Source organism: Oryx dammah, unplaced genomic scaffold (assembly GCF_014754425.2).
Source record: "Oryx dammah isolate SB20612 unplaced genomic scaffold, SCBI_Odam_1.1 HiC_scaffold_3, whole genome shotgun sequence".
NCBI classification, from domain to species: Eukaryota; Metazoa; Chordata; class Mammalia; order Artiodactyla; family Bovidae; genus Oryx; species Oryx dammah.
Genome location: NW_024070187.1, coordinates 76,795,679 through 76,819,361, shown reverse-complemented (window position 1 = coordinate 76,819,361; position 23,683 = coordinate 76,795,679). Strand labels below are relative to the sequence as shown.

At 36.6% G+C, this 23,683-nt stretch overlaps 1 protein-coding gene across 1 annotated transcript in view; it reads right to left on the bottom strand.

Annotated features, from left to right (window-relative positions):
- The window catches only part of ADGRL3 (adhesion G protein-coupled receptor L3), a 734,126-nt gene that overhangs the window by 128,084 nt on the left and 582,359 nt on the right, over window positions 1-23,683 (bottom strand). Inside the window, exons 13-15 of the mRNA XM_040238287.1 lie at window positions 23,142-23,264; window positions 14,223-14,431; window positions 12,739-12,915 (exon numbers count right to left, since the gene is read on the bottom strand). Of these exons, the coding sequence (XP_040094221.1) occupies window positions 12,739-12,915; window positions 14,223-14,431; window positions 23,142-23,264 (509 nt within the window). The remainder of the gene's footprint in view (window positions 1-12,738; window positions 12,916-14,222; window positions 14,432-23,141; window positions 23,265-23,683) is intronic.

The following is a 23,683-nucleotide window of genomic DNA, read 5'->3' as shown; positions in this document are numbered from 1 at the left end:
TGGAATTCAGGCTGAGCTATTTCAAATCCTAATAGATGATGCTGTTAGAGTGCTGCACTCAATGTGCCAGCAAATTTGGAAAACTCAGCAGTGGCCACAGGACTGGAAAAGTTCAGTTTTCATTCCAATCCCAAAGAAAGGTAATGACAAAGAATGTTCAAACAACCACACAATTGCATTCATCTCACATGCTAGCAAAGAAATGCTCAAAATTCTCCAAGCAAGGTTTCAACAGTACATGAACCAAGAACTTCCAGATGTTTAAGCTGGTGTTAGAAAAGGTAGAGGAACCAAAAATCAAATTGCCAACATCCATTTGATAATAGAAAAAGCACGAGATTTCCAGAAAAACATCTACTTTTGCTTTATTGACTATGCCAAAGCCTTCAACTGTTAGATCACAATAAACTGTGGAAAATTCTTTAAGGGATGGGAATACCAGACCACCTTACCTGCCTCCTGCGAAACCTGTATGCAGGTCAAGAAGCAACAGTTAGAACCAGAATGGAACAATGGACTGGTTCCAAATTGGGAAAGGAGTATGTAAAGGTTGTATATTGTCATTCTATCTATTTAAGTTATATGTAAGAATACTTTATGGGAAATCCCCGGCTGGATGAAGCACAAGCTGGAATCAAGATTGCTGAGAGAAATACCAATAACCTCAGATATGCAGATGCCACCACCCTTATGGCAGAAAGCTAAGAATAACTAAAGGGCCGCTTGATGAAAGTGAAAGAGGAGAATGAAAAGGCTGGCTTAAAACTCAACATTCAAAAAGAGAAGATCATGGCATCCAGTTGCATCACTTCATGGCAAATAGATGGGCAAACAATGGAAACAGTAACAGAGTATATTTTCTTGGGCTCCAAAATCACTGCAGATGGTGACTACAGCCATGAAATTAAGACACTTGCTCCTTGTAAGAAAAGCTATGACCAACCTAGACAGCATATTAAAAAGCAGAGGCATTACTTTGCAGACAAATTCTGTCTAGTCAAAGCTATGGTTTTTCTAGTAGTCATGTAGAGATGTGACAGCTGACCATAAAGAAAGCTCAGCACTGAAGAACTGATGCCTTTGAACAGTGGTGTTGGAGAAGACTCTAGAGAGTCCTTTGAACTGCAAAGAGATCCAACCAGTCAATCCTAAAGGAAATCAGTCCTGAATATTCATTGGAAGGACTGATACTGAAGAAGAAGCTCCAATATTTTGGCCACCTGACATGAAAAGCTGACTCACTGGAAAAGACCCTGATGCTGGGAAAGATTGAAGGCAGAAGGAGAAGGGCACGACATAGGATGAGATGGTTGGATGGCATCATTGACTCGATGGACATGAGCAAGTTTGAGGAAGTTCCGGGAGTTGGTGGTGGACAGGGAAGCCTGGGTGCTGCAGTCTATGGGGTCGCAAAGAGTTGGACGCGACTGAGTGACTGTACTGAAGTGGACATGGAAGCAACATAAAAGTCTACTGACAGAAGAATGAATAAAGAAGATATAGTTTACACAATGGAAAATTATTCAGACATAAAAAAGAAGGGAATAGTGATATTTCTCCTCCCACCTTCAATCTTTCCCAGCACTAGGGTCTTTTCAAATGAGTCAGTTCTTCACATCAGGTGGCCAAAATATTGGAGTTTTAGCTTCAGTATCAGTCCTTCCAATGATTATTCAGGACTGACTTCCTTTAAGATGGACTGGTTAGATCTACTTGCTGTCCAAATAACTCTCAAAATTCTTCTCCAACACCACAGTTCAAAAGCATCAATTCTTCAGTGCTCAGCTTTCATTATAGTCCAACTGTCACATCCACACATGACTACTGGAAATACCATAGCTTTAACTAGACAGACTTTTGTTGGCAAAGTCATGTCTCTGCTTTTTAATATGCCGTCTAGGCTAGTCATAACTTTTCTTCCAAGGAGCAAGTGTATTTTCATCATTTGGTTTATCTTAAAAATCATCTCACACATGAAGAAGAAATTCAATCAATGAAAGGATTATGTATACTTAGTACTAACTTATGATTGTAGTTAAAATTGAATTTGGTGGTGCTGACATTGTAGGAATTCACAATGTCCACATCACCATTTTGAAGCACTGGGAAGTTTTGGGCAGTTATGATGATATCTTGCTGTAAATCTATTTATAACTTGACAATTCCGTTGTAAAAAAAAATAATCTGTCACTTTGAACAGTGATGCAAAGCACTGGTCTAAATGTCTTTCTTTCATGTACCAGTAAAGGACTATTTATTATTAGAAACTCAATTAAATATTGGAGTCTTGATAGTTAGCTACTCCTAGGATCAAAAGCTCAAAGGTTTTGAGGGCACTTGAGTATATAGTGAATTAAAAATTTATATTTTCAGAAATCTTTATAATTCTCAACATGATTTTAATAGATTTTGCTGTTCAATCACTAATTTAACCCTGAAACAATGTTAGAAAATAATTTTATTAACCTCATTTACCTGATTATAGCTGTGAAAAGGAGAGAGGCAAAAAGCAAAGGAGAAAAGGAAAGATACAAGCATCTGAATGCAGAGTTCCAAAGAATAGCAAGAAGAGATAAGAAAGCCTTCTTTAGGGATCAATGCAAATAAATTGAGGAAAACAACAGAATGGGAAAGACTAGAGATCTCTTCAAGAAAATTAGAGATACCAAGGGAACATTTCATGCAAAGATGGGCTCGATAAAGGACAGAAATGGTCTGGACCTAACAGAAGCAGAAGATTTTAAGAAGAGGTGGCAAGAATACACAGAAGAACTATACAAAAAAGATCTTCATGACCCAGATAATCATGGTGATGTGATCACTAATCTAGAGCCAGACATCCTGGAATGTGAAGTCAAGTGGGCCTTAGAAAGCATCAGTACGAAACAAGCTAGTGGAGGTGATGGAATTCCAGTTGAGCTATATAAATTCCTAAAAAATGATGCTGTGAAAGTGCTGCACTCAATATGCCAGCAAATTTGGAAAACTCAGCAGTGGCCACAGGACTGGAAAAGGTCAGTGTTCATTCCAATCCCAAAGAAAGGCAATGCCAAAGAATGCTCAAACTATTGCACAATTGCACTCATCTCACATGATAGTAAAGTAATGCTCAAAATTCTCCAAGCCAGGCTTCAGCAATACATGAACCATGAGCTCCCTGATGTTCAAGCTGGTTTTAGAAAAGGCAGAGGAACCAGAGATCAAATTGCCAATATCCGCTGGATCATGGAAAAAGCAAGAGAGTTCCGGAAAAACATCTATTTCTGCTTTATTGACTATGCCAAAGCCTTTGACTGTGTGGATCACAATAAACTGTGGAAAATTCTGAAAGAGATGGGGATACCAGACCACCTAACTTGCCTCTTGAGAAATCTGTATGCAGGTCAGGAAGCAACAGTTAGAACTGGACATGGAACAACAGACTGGTTCCAAATAGGAAAAGGAGTATGTCAAGGCTGTATATTGTCACCCTGCTTATTTAACTTATATGCAGAGTACATCATGAGAAATGCTGGACTGGAAGAAACACAAGTTGGAATCAAGATTGCCGGGAGAAATATCAATAAGCTCAGATATGCAGATGACACCACCCTTATGGCAGAAAATGAAGAGGAACTAAAAAGCCTCTTGATGAAAGTGAAAGAGGAGAGTGAAAAAGTTGGCTTAAAGCTCAACATTCAGAAAATGAAGATCACGGCATCTGGTCCCATCACTTCATGGGAAATAGATGGGGAAACAGTGGAAACAGTGTCAGACTTTTTTTGGGGGGGGCTCCAAAATCACTGCAGATGGTGACTGCAGCCATGAAATTAAAAGACGCTTACTCCTTGGAAGAAAAGTTATGACCAACCTAGATAGCATGTTCAAAAGCAGAGACATTACTTTGCCAACAAAGGTCTGTCTAGTCAAGGCTATGGTTTTTCCTGTGGTTATGTATGGATGTTAGAGTTTGAATGTGAAGAAGGCTGAGCGCCGAAGAATTGATGCTTTTGAACTGTGGTGTTGGAGAAGACTCTTGAGAGTCCCTTGGACTGCAAGGAGATCCAACCAGTCCATTCTGAAGCAGATCAGCCCTGGGATTTCTTTGGGAGGAATGATGCTGAAGCTGAAACTCCAGTACTTTGGCCACCTCATGTGAAGAGTTGACTCATTGGAAAAGACTCTGATGCTGGGAGGGATTGGGGGCAGGAGGAGAAAGGCACAACCGAGGATGAGATGGCTGAATGGCATCATGGACTCGATGGACACGAGTCTGAGTGAACTCGGGGAGATGGTGATGAACAGGGAGGCCTGGCGTGCTGCGATTCATGGGGTCGCAAAGAGTCGGACACGACTGAGCAACTGAACTGAACTGAACTGAACAGTGAGTTCAGATAATGTGCTGTAGAAGAAAAGACAATTACTTCAAGAGCTGGAATCAGGACACTGAGTTTCCTAAATTTTCTTATCCTAACTTCCCTTCAGATTATAAAACAAGGAAATAAATTATGATGACAATACCTATTATGGTATTATGGATCAAATAAGATGATGTAAGTAGACATTAAAGAAATTATATCAATTCCTACTATCACTGGCCTCTCTGAGGGCTGAAGTCTTTATCAAATCTCTACTTTTTGCAATCTCCTTAAACTTTATTACTTATTTTTCTTATAAAGTATTTCTCACTAGAATTGCAGATGCTGCTCCAGCTGCTATTTTTAGCCATGTTTATCTACCGAAGACAATCAAGAGTCTGAAAAATTTAAGGGTAAGGATTTAGGATGTGTTAGAAGACTGCAGGGTTTTTTTGTTTTTGTTTTTTTTTTTTTTTTGCTTAAAAATGCTACCATGTCTCAAAAATAAAACAAATAAGAGGAAGAATGCAACTAATACTCACTAAAATAATATGAAATTTACTTAAAATACACACCATAAAAAACTGAACCTTATTTCATGCTACCTCAACCCTGTCACTCATTTTGCTTAAAGTTATGGCATTTCATCTAGAGCATCTTCTTTGATTTCTTAAGGTCAAATTAAGGCTTTCCCCTATGTGTCTCTACCTGGAGGAGGAAATGGCAACCCACTGTGGTATTCTTGCCAGGAAAATTCCATAGACAGAGGAAGCTGGCCAACTATTTTTCACGGGGTCGCAAAAAGTTAGACTTGACTGAACGACAGCACGCCCACACCATGTGTTTCTACAGCATTCTCTAACACAACAATAAGACATTTCTCATAAGACACTAATTTTGCTGATTATTTATCTATATTACTAATTAGATCAGAAATTTTGTCCATCCCTAAAACAGTACTTATATATTTGAGGAACAAATGAAGGGTGGGATAAACTGATTACAATGAAATAAACTGAGATTGATAAAATTAACTTTTCTTCCACGTTTCTCTTAATTAAAAACTTAAATGTTCCCATACAATGTAACTTTAAGGTGGTCAAACTTAGTGACTCCTATAAGTGGCTTCCTTTTGCAGTGGGAGTGAAAGTGTTAGCCGCTCAGTTGCGCCTGACTCTGCAGTCCCATAGACTGTAGCCCACCAGGCTCCTCTGTCCATGGAATTCTCCAGGCAAGAATCCGGGAGTGAGTTGCCATGCCCTTCTCCAAGGGATCTTCTCCACCCAGAGACTGAACTTAGGCCTCCAGCATTGCAGGCAGATTCTTCACTGTGTGAGCTACACAATGGGAAGGATATAGCATCTCCTACAAGGTATTATTTTGCCCAGAAAATTTAACCTGGATTTAATTATGAGGAAACAATCAGAAAGATTGAGATTGTGAAACATTCTATAGGACAAATAACCTGAACTCTGCAATATATCATTTTCATGAAAGACAAAAATAGGTAGAGTTACATCTAAAGAAGAGCAAAAAAATGTCACAACTAAAGATAATGTGTGATGTTTGAGTAGGTCCTAAGTGGAAACACAATGGCTATAAAGCAATTTATCAGGATAATTAGAACACCTGTGTATAAATTATACAGTAGATGATAATACTGAGTCAAAGTTAAATTTCTTGTGTGTTTTAATGGTAGAGACTTTTCCTGAAACACATTTGCTGCAAGATTTAGGAATTAAATATTATAAAATCAGCAATTTACTTTCAAGGAGTCAAATAATATAATATATATGTTATATACATACAGAGAAAAGTATGTCAAATATGTCAAAAATTTAAATGTAATTCCAAATAAGGAGTATGTGAGTATTTACCACTGTTTCATCTTTTTCTATTAAAGTTCTATAAAGAGTATAAAAAATAAGTAATGAAAAAAAATTTTTTTCCACTCCAACTACACTGTTCTTATAGTTCACATCAGAATTACCCCCAGTTCAGGATTTTGTTCTTGTCCATTCTGCCTAGAAGAGTCTTTCCCTAGATGATCTGTAAGACTGATTCTCATTTCTTTCAGGTTTCTGTTCAAAATACTGAGCTTAGGGTCTAGCAGAGGAGGCAGACAATAAAACAGCATACTAGCAAATAAATAATTTCATATTTTAATAAATCTATGAAGGAAACATATTACTATGAAATTGTTTAATAAGAAAATCCAATAATAGTTCTTGGTTCTAAGAGGTTGTCAAAAATTTTGATAGAGTTAGTATTTAAGATTATTCAATAAAATTTTACATTTTTGAAACCATTTTGTTTTCATAGAATTTTACATATTTGGAGGGTATTCAATTTGTGAGTTACCTACTTTTATTTTTTTCCTCTTAATAAATACATCAATTAAAGTATTATATACTTTTGTTATTCAGTCTCTAAGTCATGTCTGACTCTTTGTGATACCATGAACTGCAGCATGCCAGGCTTCTTGGTCCTTCACTATCTCCCTGAGTATACTCAGACTCATGTCCATTGAGTCAGTGATGCCATCCAACCATCTCAGCCTCTGCCACCCCCTTCTCCTCTTGTCCTCAATCTTTCCCAACATCATGGTCTTTTCCAATGAGTCAACTCTTTACGTCAGATGGCCAAAGTACTGGAGCGTCAGCTTCAGCATCAGTCCTCCTAGTGAATATTCAGGACTGATTTCCTTTAGGAATGACTGGTTTGATCTTGGTGTCCAAGGGACTCTCAAGAGCCTTCTCCAACACCAGAGTTCAAAAACATCAATTCTTTGATGCTCAGTCTTCTTTATGGTCTAACTTTCACATACATACATGATTACTGGAAAGATCACAGCTTTGACTAGATGGACCTTTGTCCGCAAAGTGATGTTTCTGATTTTTAATACATTGTCTAGGTTTGTCATAGCTCTTTTTCCAAGGAGGAAGCATCTTTAATTTCATGGCTGCAGTCACCATCCACATTGATTTTGGAGCCCAAGAACAGTTATGAGTTTTAATCTCTACCTTCACCTCAAACCCATTACAGTACAGATGACAATAAATAAAATGAGAATAAAAAAAACTGGGAATGAAAGTGTACAACCTTTATCAACAAACATTAAACATTCTATTTTTCACTAATAAAATCATCTCTTAAACACTTAACTTTTCTTTTGGACTTTAAAAATAAAATTACTCTTTTTAAAAAGCAAGTACTTTCCTTCATGTTCTACTGCAGAATCCTGCAGTATATTTCCTTCTAACCTAGAAAGTCTAGTATAAAATATCTGACACACAGAATCCATGGTATGAAGTTAAAAATTTCAAAATTGTTTGAAATTGTTCAAATTGTTTTAAATCAATATTAAATTTAAAAAGAAATACAATGTATTTAAACAGAAAAAGAATACCTATCCTTGGACTGGGGTAATGTTGAAGTAGAAGCAATAGGATATACTAAACTAAAAAGAAAAGAGAGGGCAGAAGAGAGATGCAAGCATCAGACTAAGGAAAATGAAGTCTTTTAAACATAATAAAAATCAACATCAAGCTGAACTGACAGGAATGATCATGGGGACTTTTTAAATTCTCTCCCCCCAAATTATCATTTGAGTAGAGGAAAAAGCTATCAGTGATTTCTAAAGCATTTGTCACTGTGTTCTCAAAAACCACAGTAGAAATGTTAGTCAATTAGTTTGAAACTTATGACCCTGCAAACTAAAATACTCTTCCCAAACAGATTGTTCACAAAGAGAATTACTAGTAGGAGAAGAGACAGACATTTGAATTTAGTGTATTCAACATTTTACTGAACAGCAGACAAATCCGCACATGATTCCAATAATGAAAAGTTTTTAAAAATGCCATACATACTACCAGAGTTTGGGATAAAACTGTATTATATAAACTTTCATAATGGAAAGAGAAGAAAATCTAAACGAGAAGAAAATCAAATGTTTCCATAGACAAGAGAAGCAGAGAAAACTCAAAAGTAGTTAATCAGCTGTGTAGGACTGAGCAGGACCCTGTAGGGCTCCCAGGCAAAAAAGTCTTTCCATGTTCCCTGTTTCTCGTACAAAACAGTCTTCACTCAGCCTCCATGATCTTCCCTGAGTTCCAAAGGACAGATTCAAACAGTTGCTAATAAGAAAAGAGAGGAGATGAAGAGACAAGGAAGGAGCAGTCAAGAAATAATAGTGGAGCCTTGGGAAAGGGTTCTGGTTCCTCCTTAAGGCATATACATAGCAATGTCTTTGAGTTCTGTACAGAACCAAAACCCCCACCAAATGGAAGTTGTTAACTTAATGAAGCCTCCTTCATTGCAGACAGAAGGTCACAGAAGAACCTCAAAAACCACAGAAGGTCACAGAAGAACCTCAAAAACCACAGAAGCTCATCCAAAGACCACCTGATGCCAGATGACCTCTGGATTGAAGGAATGCAGGCCCCGCATGCACCCTGATCCTTATCAGCAACCCTGCCTACAAACTCTAAGACTCCTCACAACAGCTCCTCAGGTGGGGATGCACAATTTTGAGAGCATTAACCTGCAGTAGCCCCCTTTACTTGCTAAAGCAATGTTCTTTCCTAAATCACCCAAAATTATGCATCTGAGATTCAATTTATAGGAAAAGGAGTACGTCAAGGCTGTATATTGTCACCCTGCTTATTTAACTTATATGCAGAGTACATCATGAGAAATGCTGGACTGGAAGAAACACAAGCTGGAATCAAGATTGCTGGGAGAAATATCAATAATGCAGATGATACCACCCTTATAGCAGAAAGTGAAGAGGAACTAAAAAGCCTCTTGATGAAAGTAAAGAGGAGAGTGAAAAAGTTGGCTTAAAGCTCAACATTCAGAAAACGAAGATCATGGCATCCGGTCCCATCACTTCATGGGAAATAGATGGGGAAACAGTGGAAACAGTGTCAGACTTTATCTTTCTGGGCTCCAAAATCACTGCAGATGGTGACTGCAGCCATGAAATTAAAAGACGCTTACTCCTTGGAAGAAAAGTTATGACCAACCTAGAGAGCATATTCAAAAGCAGAGACATTACTCTGCCGACTAAAGTCCATATAGTCAAGGCTATGGTTTTTCCTGTGGTCATGTATGGATGTGAGAGTTGGACTGTGAAGAAGGCTGAGTGCCAAAGAATTGATGCTTTTGAACTGTGGTGTTGGAGAAGACTCTTGAGAGTCCCTTGGAGTGCAGGGATATCCAACCAGTCCATTCTGAAGGAGATCAGCCCTGGGATTTCTTTGGAAGAATGATGCTAAAGCTGAAGCTCCAGTACTTTGGCCACCTCATGCGAAGAGTTGACTCATTGGAAAAGACTCTGATGCTGGGAGGGATTGGGGGCAGGAGGAGAAGGGGACGACAGAAGATGAGATGGCTGGATGTCATCACTGACTCGATGGATGCAAATCTGAGTGAACTCCGGGAGTTGATGATGGACAGGGAGGCCTGGAGTGCTGCGATTCATGGGGTCGCAAAGAGTCAGACACGACTGAGCAACTGAACTGAACTGGTGCACAGAGGCAGGTTTTCAGTAATATTGTCCCTTCATGTGTGTGAGCGCTAAGTCACTTCAGTTGTGTCTGACTATTGCGACCCTATGGACTCCTCAGACTGTGGGATTCTCCAAGCAAGAATGCTGGAGTGGGTTACCATGGCTTCTTCCAGGTGATCTTCCCAACCCAGGGATCGAACTCATGGTTCTTATGTCTCCTGCACTAGCAGGTGGGTTCTTTACCATTAGCACCATCTAGGAAGACCTATTGTCACTTTAGTGCATCACTTTCCTTCAAAAATCAGTCTTAATGCTTCTCTCCCTTGATAAACTGTAAACTAGCTGAGGCCAGTGACCTCCTTTCTCTTACTTTCCACAATATTTTGTGGGGATGGGTTATTCCAGAGCTTTTGGAAAGACAGAGTAACCATTTACTAAGAAAGAAAAGACTGATAGGAAAACACCAAAAGTGTTGTTCTGGAATTGTGACACTGATTAGAAGTCTAGATGGATATATCAAGTTAACTATTGAATCTAGGAGTCTGGAGTTAAGAAATGGAGATAGAATCTGGGGATCATGAGATGATGGTTACAGCATACCACCATATGAGATCAACTACAGAGAAATGGATAGTGCCTGGAGTACATCTAGGATTACACTCCTGGCCAGGGCAACAACAAGAGGCTGTGGAGATGGGGAGGCACCAGCAAAGGAAGCTCAAAAGGACCAGTTGCTGAGGTAGGAAAGAGATAAGAGAGAATAGCGTACCCAAGGCAAAGTGTTCCAAGAATGTGGTTGATGCAAGTTTTACACAAGTTACCTTACTAAATTCATCCCACTTATCCTTCAGTGCAGGTCACTTTTTTGATAAGCCCTCTCTGAGCAGTCCTGCCTTAGATGAACCCCTTCTGTGTCCTAAATCACAGTGTAGGTATCAATTATAAGGCTTATCACAATTATGACTGAAGCTTCATTTCTCTGCCCTTTCCTTCCCCTCAAAAACGTAAGCATCATGAATGACCTAAGTTCCACTGGAATGCTAGAATTTTGTGGTATCTCTGGCAGATCAGAAGGAATGAGTTACATTTATTGAGAACCTATTGTGTAACACATCAATATCTTTACTTAGGTGCTTGAAAAATATTCTTTAAAAGAAAGAAGGAAGTACTGAATGAATTGCAGGGATAACACAGATGATAGAAAAGAGCAACTCAGTACATCGGTAGAGCCCTGGAGTGAAGATACATCAGGGCACCACAGATTAATAGCAACAGCATCTAGACTCAGCTAATTCTTCTTGCTCTTTCCAAGCTCATCAAGCAAAATTCTCCAATGTAATTTTGTTTTCTTTATAGATTTTCCTGTGGAATTAGAAACTGCTAACTAGACAATGTAAATATCTATTCTAACTGGCTACTGCATATCTCACTGTGCATGAATAAACTAGCCTTCATTTCTAGACATTAGTCTAATGTAAGTTTGGTTGCTGTGTTTTCTTTCAGACTTTCAGGGATGATCATTCTGTTTGTTTCTCGTTTTTCAAGTGTCAAATTCATGTTGCATGATCAAGATGGGAATGACTCTCATAGCTGCAAGAGATTGTGATAGAAGAAATCAAGGGCATACTTTGTTACTGACTGCTGAAGGAATATACTGATTTCCATTTATCTCTTTTTGACCCACAAGAATGGTCACAGTCAAGATTCTTGTGTAATGGACTGAGTAGAGATTGTTGCAATGGACTGAGCAAAAAATTGTATTTTCTTGTTCCTTGAAATATGATCCATTTTCCTGTGTTTGAATTTATACCCTAAGCTGAAAAGAGAGAATCCTAGAGTCATACGAACACATTCCAGGCTTAAATCTAATATTTGTTAGTGTAGCCAATCTTGCTTAGCTTATCAATTTGTGAAGTTCTGACAAAATACTGTTTGTAGTCCTTAAAAGACCAAATTTGATTGTGTTGACACAGCTAAGGTAATTTATTAGGTGCTAAGTGGGCTTGGATTTGGTTTTCCTCTAAGATACCTTTATCATTTTTAACTTCAAAAGAGCCAAAGAAAATTCTGGATAAAATTATCGGATCAATGATATCAGGTAGATAAAATCTTTGCCATGGTTTTTATGTTTTAAGATGTATTGGAGAATGAATGATACTTCCTCTATTTTTATTGACATCAGGAAGATGAGAAGAGAATTCACAATCATAACTTCTTGTTACAACCTATCTGTCAATCTCTATAGCCAAGTCAGTAATCCCTTTGTATTTTTATATCCTAAATATATCTGAAATCTAAATACTCATCCTGCCTTCCATGATAACCAGTCACCTAGAGAGAGACTGATGCATCCAAGTTAGCCATGTTTATGATTTTGGAAACAATCTATTACCTGAATATTTCCTTAGAATTGTGTCTTCTGAATGGGAAGAACCATTATTACAATGTGTTTAATGGCTATTTTCCCAATACTCATTTTGAGAGTATTTGATCTCATGTATGCATCCTTAGTTTTCAGCCTAACAGATTCTAGCTTCCTAACCCCATTGCCCTGACCTGTAGTGCTGAGGTCCTATCTTGTCCAGATCATGAGGATATGGTCTGACATTTATTCATACAAAATAAAAGCAGGGAATAACAGAGGAAGTTTTATCAGCAAAATTTTATTTCATATCAGATTTCAAGATTATGGACTATATTGATAATAGAGAAAAAAAAAGAGTTCTTTGAATCATCCACTATGGTATGGGTTGAACATCAGAGAGTTCTTGAATAGAATTACTACAAAAGCTAGAATACTCTCCAAGATAGTGCAGAGGTAAGACTTTTTATAGTTAGTGTCTTAACTGTATGCTAAGGAATTTTATCGTATGCTATGTATCTTACCTTAACTTCCACATGTGCCATCAATACTGCAAAATTGGTTAGGTGGTTACAAGAGCATGTAGTATGTGTCTTATTTGTTGTCAGGAGCCGACAGCCTTGGGTTGACCAGTAACCTGTCATTGTGCGCTTGGAATAGCTCCAAAATGAACAGTTAGGATTGAAGTTTTCCTCAGACTGCTACAGAAAAAAAAGAAAAATCAGTAAAGCCAATAACTACTTTATGATCATGCAAACTAAGTAGGCATTTTATTTACATCTAACAAAACTTCATACTATGTTCCAGTATTTCTGGAGATGTCTACCGATGTTTTCATATTAACTGGGGCTTATCAATTCTAAATAAAGTTGAATATATGAATATGTTATTTACACCCCTTGATTACAGGTGAATTCATTTAAAAATAATATTAAATGGATACCAGTATTATCTCAGAAGCACATCAATTAATATATCCTACAAAGCAAAGAATTGCTGTATACAATAAACTTCTGAGATGATAAAAGTGAAAGTGAAAGAAAAGTGAAAGTAAAAATTGCTCAGTCTTGTTCGATTCTTTGCTACACCATGGACTGTAGCCCACCAGACTTCTCTGTCCATGAAATTCTTCAGGCAAAGATACTTAACATTCTAAGAACTATGGGCTGCCATTCCGTTCTACAGGGGATCTTCTCAACCCCAGGATCAAACCTGGGAATCCTGCATTGCAGGCAGATTTTTTACCATCTGAGCCACCAGGAAAGCCTCTCTGAGAGAACAGGTTTTAAAATTTTTTGTTCAATTTACGCTACAGTCTTTGTATATGCATAAAATTATATCTACACACAAAGGGCATAATTACTTGTAATGTCAGATGTGTAGTTATGCCGAGTTCCACTGAACATATTGGTAGTTCTTTTTAATTACAGAGAAGTATTTATAAATCCATCTATGAATACTTTTACCTAATTGCTACTTTTGAACTGTGGTGTTGGAGAGATTCTTGAGAGTCCCTTGGGCTGCAGAGAGATCAAACCAGTCAATGCTAAAGGAAATCAGTCCTGAATATTCATTGGAAGGACTGACACTGAAGCTGAAGTTCCAATACTTTGGCCATCTGATTCGAAGAACTGACTCAATGGAAAATACCCTAATGCTGGGAATGATTGAGGGCAGGAAAAGAAGGGGGCAACAGTGGATGAGATGATTGGATGAAATCACTGATTTGATGGACATGAGTTTGAGCAAGCTCCAGGTGTTGGTGATGGACAGAGAAGCCTGGCATGTTGCAAGTCCATAAGGTTGCAAAGAGTCAGACACAACTGAGCGACTGAACTGAACTGAATTGATATACATATACAAGAATTACTCTCCTGCCTCACTTTGGGGGAAAAAGTCACTATTTCATAGAAAATGAATTTCTATATGTCAAAGAATATGGACAATGAAAGGAAATTAATATACTTCTTAATTATAACAAATATAATGTGGATAAACATTTTCTTACCTTGATGTGTTTAACAGTGAACACCACAGGATCAGCCAAATAAACCTTATTACTGAACTCTTTGTTTATGGCCGCTGTGATAACTGGAGAATTGACGATAACAGAATGATTGGTGGACATGGCCTCTGTTCCTAACTTCATGCTGGCATTCTCCGTGGACAAATAAGGACCCAAGTTGTTATAAAGGACAAAGGCCACTCTGATCTCTCCTAAAATAAGTACATATAAATTGGGAAGAAACTAATTAGCTTGTACATCCTTTTTAGACTAGGTGTTTCTAATTAGATTATAATCAAATTTATATATTATATATATTCACAACAAAATTCAAACATTCATTTCAAACAAAGTGCCAGTCATTCATGAGGAAAGGAGAGTCTAATGATGTGAAAATAACTACTTATCAGTACTAAACAAACAAACAAACAAATAAAAAACTTCAATCCCTATCTCATTCAAATCAAAGAGAGTCTGGAACAAAATATCAGATGTCTATGTGATCTTGGGGAAAGCAAAGATTCTTTGGATAGGACCTAAAAGCCACTAATTATAAAAGAAAAAGATGGCAAACTAAATTTTATCAAAATTGAAAATCTGCATCTACCAAAATACAATATTAAGAAAATTAAGAAGATAGCCACAAACTAGGAAATACAAATGCATATGACTCATAAATACATAAAGCATTTCTTCTACTCAACAAATAATTTCATACTAAAATGGAAAAACACATAAAATTATTATAAAGTATTATTATACTTTATTATAGATATATAAAAAGCTAATAGATACAAGAAAAACTGTCAACATTATTCATAATTAGGGAAGTAAAAATCAAAATAATATTGAGATAGCATTTCATACCCACTAGAATCTCCACAACTCACACTACAAAAGACTAGCCACACTAATGTTGGTAAAAGTGTGGAACAAATGAACCTCTGCATACTATTGGTGGGAGTTCAACTATTTAGAAAAATATTTGGCAATTTCTTATAAAGTAAAACGTATATCTACCCTTGCTAGATACATGGAAACATATATACACAAAGAAAGAAAAGGTTGTATAAGCATGTTTATAACTACCTTATTCACAAACAACTCAAAGTATATCAATTGGAGAATAAATAAATTATGGCTTATTAAAATAACAGAATTACTATACATCAATAAAGAACAAACTAATGATAGATGGAGCATCATGACTGAATCCACAAAATATTATAAAGAATTAAAGAATACAGATGGAAAGAATACACACTTTATTATTCCAGTTACATGAAGTCTAAGAACAGACAAAATTTGTAATGAGAAATATTAATGAGAATAAAGCAGTTCATCAGTTTGGGAGATGGGGTGAGAAAACCAGAAAGAGACATCAGGACATTTTCTGGGTTGTTGTTCAGTTGATAAATCATGTCCAACTTTTTGCGATCCCATGGACTACAGCATGCCAGGTTCCATGTCCTTCACTATCTCCTGAAGTCTGCTCAAATCCATGTCCATTGACTTGGTGATGTTCTCTAACAGCCTCTTCCTTTGGCACCCCTTCTTTTGAATTCAGTCTTTTCCAGAATCAGAGTCTTTTCTAGTGAGTCAGCTCTTCGTGTAAGTTGGCCAAAGTATTAGAGCTTCAGCTTCAGCTTCAGCATCAGTCCTTTAAATGTATATTCAGGGTTGATTTCCTTTAGGATTGACTAGTTTGATCTTCTTGCAGTCCAAAGGACTTCTCCAGCACCATGATTCAAAAATATCAATTCTTTGGCATTTAGCCTTTTTTATAGTCCAACTTTCACATCTGTACATGATTACTGGAAAAAACATAGCTTTGACTATATGGACTTTCATCTGCAAAGTGATGTCTCTGATGTCTAGCTTTGTCATCGCTTGCCTTCCAAGGAGTAAGCACCTTTTAATTTCATGGCTGCAGTCACTATCTGCAGTGATTTTTGGGCAAAAGAAATTAAAGTCTGTCACTGCTTATAGTTTCTCCTTCTATTTGCCATGAAGTGATGGGACTACATGCCATGATCTTAGTTTTTTAATGTTGAGTTTCAAACCAGTTTTTTCATTCTCCTCTTTCACCCTCATCAAAAGATTCTTAGGTCCTCCTCAGTTTCTGCCATTAGAGTGGTATTATCTGCATATCTGAGCTTGTTGATATTTCTCCTGGCAATCTTAATTCCAGTTTATGATTCATCTAGTCCAATATTTCACATGATATATTCTACACAGAAGTTAAATAAGCAGAGCAACAATATACAGACTTGTACTCCTTTCCCAATTCTGAACTAATCTGTTGTTCCATGTCCAGTTCTAACTGTTGCTACTTTCAGTTCAGTTAAGTTCAGTCATTCAGTCAGGTCCAGCTCTTTGCGACCCCATTGACTGCAGCATGCCCGGCCTCCCTGTCCATCACAAATTCCTGGAGTTTACCCAAACTCATGTCCATTGAGTCAGTGATGCCATCCAACCATCTGATTCTGATTCTCTGCCATCCCCTTCTCCTCCAGCCTTCAATCTTTCCCAGCATCAGGATCTTTTCAAATGAGTCAGCTCTTTGCATCAGGTGGCCAAATTATTGGAGTTTCAGCTTCAACATCAGTCCTTTCAATGAACATTCAGGACTGATTTCCTTTAGGATGGACTGGCTGAATCTCCTTGCAGTCCAAGGAACTCTCAAGAGTCTTCAACACCACAGTTCAAAAGTATCAATTCTGTGCCCTCAGATTTCTTTATAGTCCAACTCTCACATCCATACATGACTACTGGAAAGACCATAGCCTTGACTAGATGGACCTTTGTTGGCAAAGTAATGTCTTTGCTTTTTAATATGCTGTCTAGGTTGGTCATAACTTTTCTTCCAAGGAGTAAGCGTCTTTTAATTTCATAGCTGCAGTCACTATCTGCAGTGATTTTGGAACCCCAAAAATAAAGTCTGCCACTGTTTCCCCATCTATTTGCCATGAAGTGATGGGACTGAAAGTCATGATCTTACTTTTCTGATGTTGAGCTTTAAGCCAACTTTTTCACTCTCCTCTTTCACTTTCATCAGGAGGATCTTTAGTTCTTCACTTTCTGCCATAATGGTGGTGTCATTTGCATATCTGAGGTTATTGATATTTCTCCTGGAAATCTTCATTTCAGCTTGGGTTTCATTCAGCCCAGAATTTTTCATGATGTATTTTCCATATAAGTTAAATAAGCAGGGTGACAATATATAGCCTTGATATATTCCTTTCCCGATTTAGAACCAGTCTGTTGTTCCATGTCCAGTTCTAACTATTGCTTTCTGACCTGCATACAGATTAAGAGGCAGGTCAGGTGGTCTGGTATTCCCATATCTTTCAGAATTTTCAAGTTGTTTGTGATCCACACAGTCAAACGCTTTGGCATAGTCAAGAATGCAGAAATAGATGTTTTTCTGGAACTCTCTTGCTTTTTCAATGATCCAGTGGATGTTGACAATTTGATCTCTGGTTCCTCTGCCTTTTCTAAAACCAGCTTGAACATCAGGGAGTTCACAGTTCACTATTGTTGAAGCCTGGCTTGGAGAATTTTGAGCATTACTTTACCAGTGTGTGAGATGAGTGCAATTAAGAGATAGTTTGAGCATTCTTTGGCATTACCTTTCTTTCGGATTGGAATGAAAAGTGGCCTTTTCCAGTCCTGTGGCCACTGCTGAGTTTTCCAAATTTGCTGGCATATTGAGTGCAGCACTTTCACAGCATCATTTTTTAGGAATTTATATAGCTCAACTGGAATTCCATCACCTCCACTAGCTTGTTTCATACTGATGCTTCCTAAGGCCTGATTAACTTCATATTCCAAGATGACTGGCTCTAGGTGAATGGTCACACCATCATGATTATCTGGTTTGTGATGATCTTTTTTGTATAGTTCTGTGTATTCTTGCCACTTCTTCTTAATATCTTCTGCTTCTGTTAGGTCCATACCATTTCTGTCCTTTATCGAGCCCATCTTTGCATGAAATATTTCCTTGGCATCTCTAATTTTCTTGAAGAGATCTCTAGTATTTCCCATTCTACTGTTTTCCTCTATTTCTTTGTACTGATCACTGAGGAAGGCTTTCTTATCTCTCCTTGCTATTCTTTAGAACTCTGCATTCAAATGGGTATATTTTTCCTTTTCTCCTTTGCTTTTCGCTTCTCTTCTTTTCTTAGCTACATGTAAGGCCCTCCTCACATAGCCATTTTGCTTTTTTACATTTCTTTTTCTTGGGGATGGTCTTGATCCCTGACTCCTGTACAATGTCATGAACCTCTTTACCTGCATATGAATTATTCAGGCAACAGGTAAGGTGGTCTGGTATTATTATCTCTTTAAGAATTTTCCACAGTTTGTTGTTATATACATAGTTAAAGGTTTTAGTTGAGTCAATGAAGTAGAAGTAGATGCTTTTCTGGAATCCCCTTCCTTTCTTTATGATCAGTGATGCTAGCAATAAGATCTCTGTGTCCTCTGTCTTTTCTAAACTCAGCTTTTACATCTGTAAGTTCTCAGTTCACACACCACTGAAGCCTAGCTTGAAGCATAACCTACTAGAATGTGAAATGAACACAACTGTACAAAAATCTGAACATTCTTTGGCATTGCCCTTCTTTGGCATTGGAATGAAACTGAAATTTTCCAGTCCTGCGCCTACTGCTGAATTTTCCAAATTTGCTGCCATATTGAGTGCAGCACTTTAAAAACATCACTCATCTTATTTTATGTGATGTAACAGAGAAATGTATAACTGTCAAATTCATCAAGCTAAATACTTAAGATCCTGTAGTTCAGTCACCAAGTCACATCCGACTCTTTGTGACTCCACAGACTGCAGCATGCCAGGCTTCCCTGTCCCTCACCATCTCCTGGAAACTGCCCATGTTTGTGTCCATTGCATCTGTGATGCTATCCAACCATCTCATCCTCTGCTCCCCTCTTCTCCTTCTGCCTTCAGTCTTTCCCAGAATCAGGGTCTTTTTCAATGAGTCAGCTCTTTGCATCAGGTGGCCAAAGTATTGGAGCTTCAGCTTCAGCATCAGTCCTTCCAATGAGTATTCAGGGTTGATTTCCTTCAGGATTGACTTATTTGATCTGTTTGCTGTCAGATCAGATCAAGCAAGGAGATCAAACACTTAAGATAAGTGCATTATTATATTCCAATTATTTCTCAATTTCAATTAAAACAAATTAAAATATTCAAAATCTTTACCTGTAGTTACTGAAGGGGAGTGAGTATGGGAGAAAGAAGGATTGGGAGTTTGAGATTAGCAAATGCAAATTATGTAGAGAATGATTAAACAATAATGTCCTACTATAGAATGCAGCATATTTAATATCCTGCAATAAACCATAATGGAAAAGAATGGATATGTATATTGTAAATATAACATTGTAAATAACTGTATTTCAATGAATTTTAAAAATTCCTTACCTGTCTTAAACCTCAACTATCATATTCAAGATCACATTCTTTTTATGTCCTTCTACCTTATTTTTTTCTCTTGTGACAATCTCTTACGTATAAATCCCCTGTAAAATTAACTTTTTAGTATGTTTCTCTTAAATTTTACATAATTTCCTTTCTTAAAGCCCTGTGTCTTAGTTCCAGTATAAATCCATTTTGGTTCCACAAGAGACAGGTGCTGTCCTGACCACCGTAGTAACCAAGACAGGGAAATCCCTGAATCTTAGAGTGAAGTGGGGATAAAGATAAAAATTAATACATTTTTTGAGGAAGGAGGGGGCTGCCCATATCTAAATTGCACTCCCACATTTGGGAAATGCCCTACTCTTAGATACTTATAGACACAAAAGGGACATATATTTGCTTTCCCAGCTTGCCTTTCAAAGAGGTTGCTTGGGGCACATCAGTTCAACATGCCCAGTCAGATGCACTAGCCTCAGATTTCAGATGCGGCGCTAGTGACTCAAGGACATAGGAGGTGCAGCAGCAGCAGCAGCACCTTCCCTTGCGGCAGTAGTGACACATCACAGCACTGTTTCTTTGTGATGACACTGGCTGCTGTCGGCCTCTTTGCTCCTGTATGTTTTCTGGGCCTGATTATCTAGCTGTCTCAGTAATACTATAAGATTTCTAATCAAGTAAAGAGATTATTATCCAAGCCATCTAACAGAAAGGGGCATTCTTATACTTTCTAATACAAACAATAATGTACTAAATACTTCTTGACTGTTACAACATAGCATTTAATTTTAGTTCTTTTCCTCTAGATTTAACATAAAAATGTTAATCTTTGGAGGGCTACACTTTGGAATGGCTATGTATTTTTATCATTGATAGAAACAACTGCTATTTTAATTGGTTTAAAACTGGTGATAATTCATACCAATTTGCCCTTGTGGAATGGTGTCAGACTGTCATCCCACCTTGTTTTACCAGTGTAATTTGTCATATATAATTGTTACAGAATCTCCACTCCAGAATTCATGCTTAAATGTGGCATAAAACACACACAGACACATGCACACATTAATTTAGTAAATAAAATGAGTTCAAAATTATATCACTATGTAAACTATATGTCTATATGACTAATGTAGACATATTTCAGTCTTCATTGGCTTTATATCTGAAAGTCCATACATTATTTGATAAACCCTTAGTGACTGCATCCATGTGCCAGGCACTAGGGTTACATCAGTGAACATATTGGAAAAGCTTCTTGTTCTCATGGAGATCATCTCCTAGAGAAACAGTCAGACAATATGCAGAAAACTTAAAAAAATAATAATTATTATTAATAATAATTTCATATAATGATAAGTAAATAAATCCTATGAAGAAGCACTTGCAGAAAATGGCTAATGGGAAAAGAATGATTAGGGAAGACTAGTCTACCTTTGAGGCAATAGGAAAAACTTTCCTAAAGGGTTAAGATTTATACTGAGCAATAAATGATAGAGAAGCTTCTAGAACAAGTAAGGTAAAAATTGTACTTCAGAAGAAAGAAAATACAAATGTAGGATGAGGGAATATTCTTGGTACATTCAAGAAAAAGTATTGAGACTAAACTAGGGAACACTTGTGTATTATTGGTGAAAATATAATTGATATATCTACTATAGAAAACAAAAAATTAAAAATATGAGGATTCCTCAAAAAATTGAAAGCAGGATTGTCAGATGATCAGCAAGTCTACTTCTGGGTATTTATCTGAAGCAAATAAAAGCAGTGATTTGAAAAAGACCCATGTTCACTATAGAATTATTTATAATAGCCAACACACGGAATCAAGTATCCACTGATAAATGAACAAATAAAGATAATGTTATGTATATAATTATATAGAGATATAAAATGGGAAATGGAACACTCTTTAGCCATGAAAAGGAAAATTTTGTTATTTGCTATAAAATGCATGGACTTTGAGGGCATGATGCTAACAGAAATAAGTCAGATAGAGAAACACAACTATCTCATTTACATGTGGAATCTTAAGAAAAAACAAACTAGCTAACTAACTAATAAAGAAAACAGACTACTGGTGGCTAGAAGTGAAGGGTGAGGATAAGCAAAATGAGGGTAAAATGTAAAAACTTCTACTTATGAAATAAATAAGTCATGATGATGGTGATTATAGTTATGATGCTATATTATCTGTTTTGAAAATTGATAAAACAATAGATTTTAAAACTTCTCTCAAGAAAAAGAAAATTAACTCTCTATGGTGATGAATGCTAACTAGACTTATTGCGGTGTCATTTCATAATATATGCAAATATCAAGCCACCATGTTGTACACCTTAAACTAACATAATGTTATATGCCAATTATATCTCAGTTTAAAAAAGAAGATCAAGACCTGACTGTCTAGATCACAGAGAGCATGCTAAAAACAGACATAAGCTGGAGCAGCTGAGGCAGGAAGGAACTGGACTAGGGAGCAGGTGATAGGTCTATGAAGTCATTTTATTTCATCCTAAGTGTAAGTTGGGGTGAAGAACTCTCTGTCAATAGGATAAACTGATGTGGGCCAAGAGCCAAAGAAGGGAAATCATTAGGAAGAATCAGGAGTCTGATTTCACTCTACAGAAAATCTTAGCGTTGCCTCAATATTCACACTTAATAACAAAATAAATACAATTTTAAGTTAGGGCTGATAAAACTTCCAGTACTAAAGAATTTTGTTCTGCTGGCAACAAACATAATCTGTTTTTCTTGATATTATTTAAGTCTCTTCTTTTTCAAAACTATTTACCTTGTAATATGAAACATCAGCTTTGAGTTGGTTGTACAACCTGAAGTCATCTTCCTATCACATAGCAGGTTAAAACCTATCATCTCCTTATTTAAAAATGTTAATATTAGTGAGGCTTGAGACATACTCTCTATGAGATTATTTTTTTAATATTTATTTAATTTTAATTACACTCAGTTACTATACTCTGGTACTAAATTGATCTGTATATACTAGTTCCATTGTCCAAAAGCATCTGCTTACATTTACATTTTCTATATGCGTTGCAAAGGAAAAGAATAGAAACATCATCAAAATTAATTTAATAAGGACAATACAATTTTTAAATTATAAATAAAATTTCTATAGAAATTTTAGAAACAAAATCTGTCAAGTTGGTGGGTGTTACTCCTTCCAAAGGAAAAAGTCAGAACTTCTGGATTTTGTTGTCTATCAATTTTCCTCATATTCAAGTTTCTGATATTTTTCTATATCTGAAAGGTAACAATTTCCAAATATAACTGGGAATTTTGTAGAGCAAATATCATTAAAATATTGTCAGTGTAGAAGCTAAGAAAGAGGAGAAGAAAGAGATCAGTGGAGAGAGAGGAGAGAAAAGATTTTAGATAGCAGATCTAAAATTCTAACCTAAGACTCAAAGAATTAATGAAGAGTTCAATTCCATCAAACTTAATAAATTCTAACCTACCATTTCGGCCATTTTGTTTTAGAGTATTTGCAGAAAGCTGGATAGTGCTTCCATGACCAGTGTTTTCTGGAAATTTCAGGTCCTCTAAGTTTCCTTCTGTGCTCAATCTTGCAACTTCCAATTCTATTAACGGTAAAAAGATGTCAGTACTCATTGAGAAACATGCCAAAGTTAAGATAATCTAATTACTAAAACATTTCTGAAATCAAAACACTGGAACTGATCTTCATCTGCTATACTTTATAGTAGTTCAGTGTTTTTAGAAATTCTTTTTTTTTTTTAGTATTTCACTTTTTTTTTTCAAAATAAAGCAAATAAAAGTTATTAAAAATCAGATAAGTAAGACTATCAATTATAAAGCCTAGAATTTAAAATTAAAGCTCAAATATAATTTGTCATTGACTATCAGTTTCCTTTCAAAATGTTATCTTTATTTTATGAATTAAGTGAAATCTTTTTACAATCTTGAGCTCTACTATTATATCAATATTGACTTGTCTTTAAATCTAATAACTTTGAAATAACTTTATCAAATCTTCTGA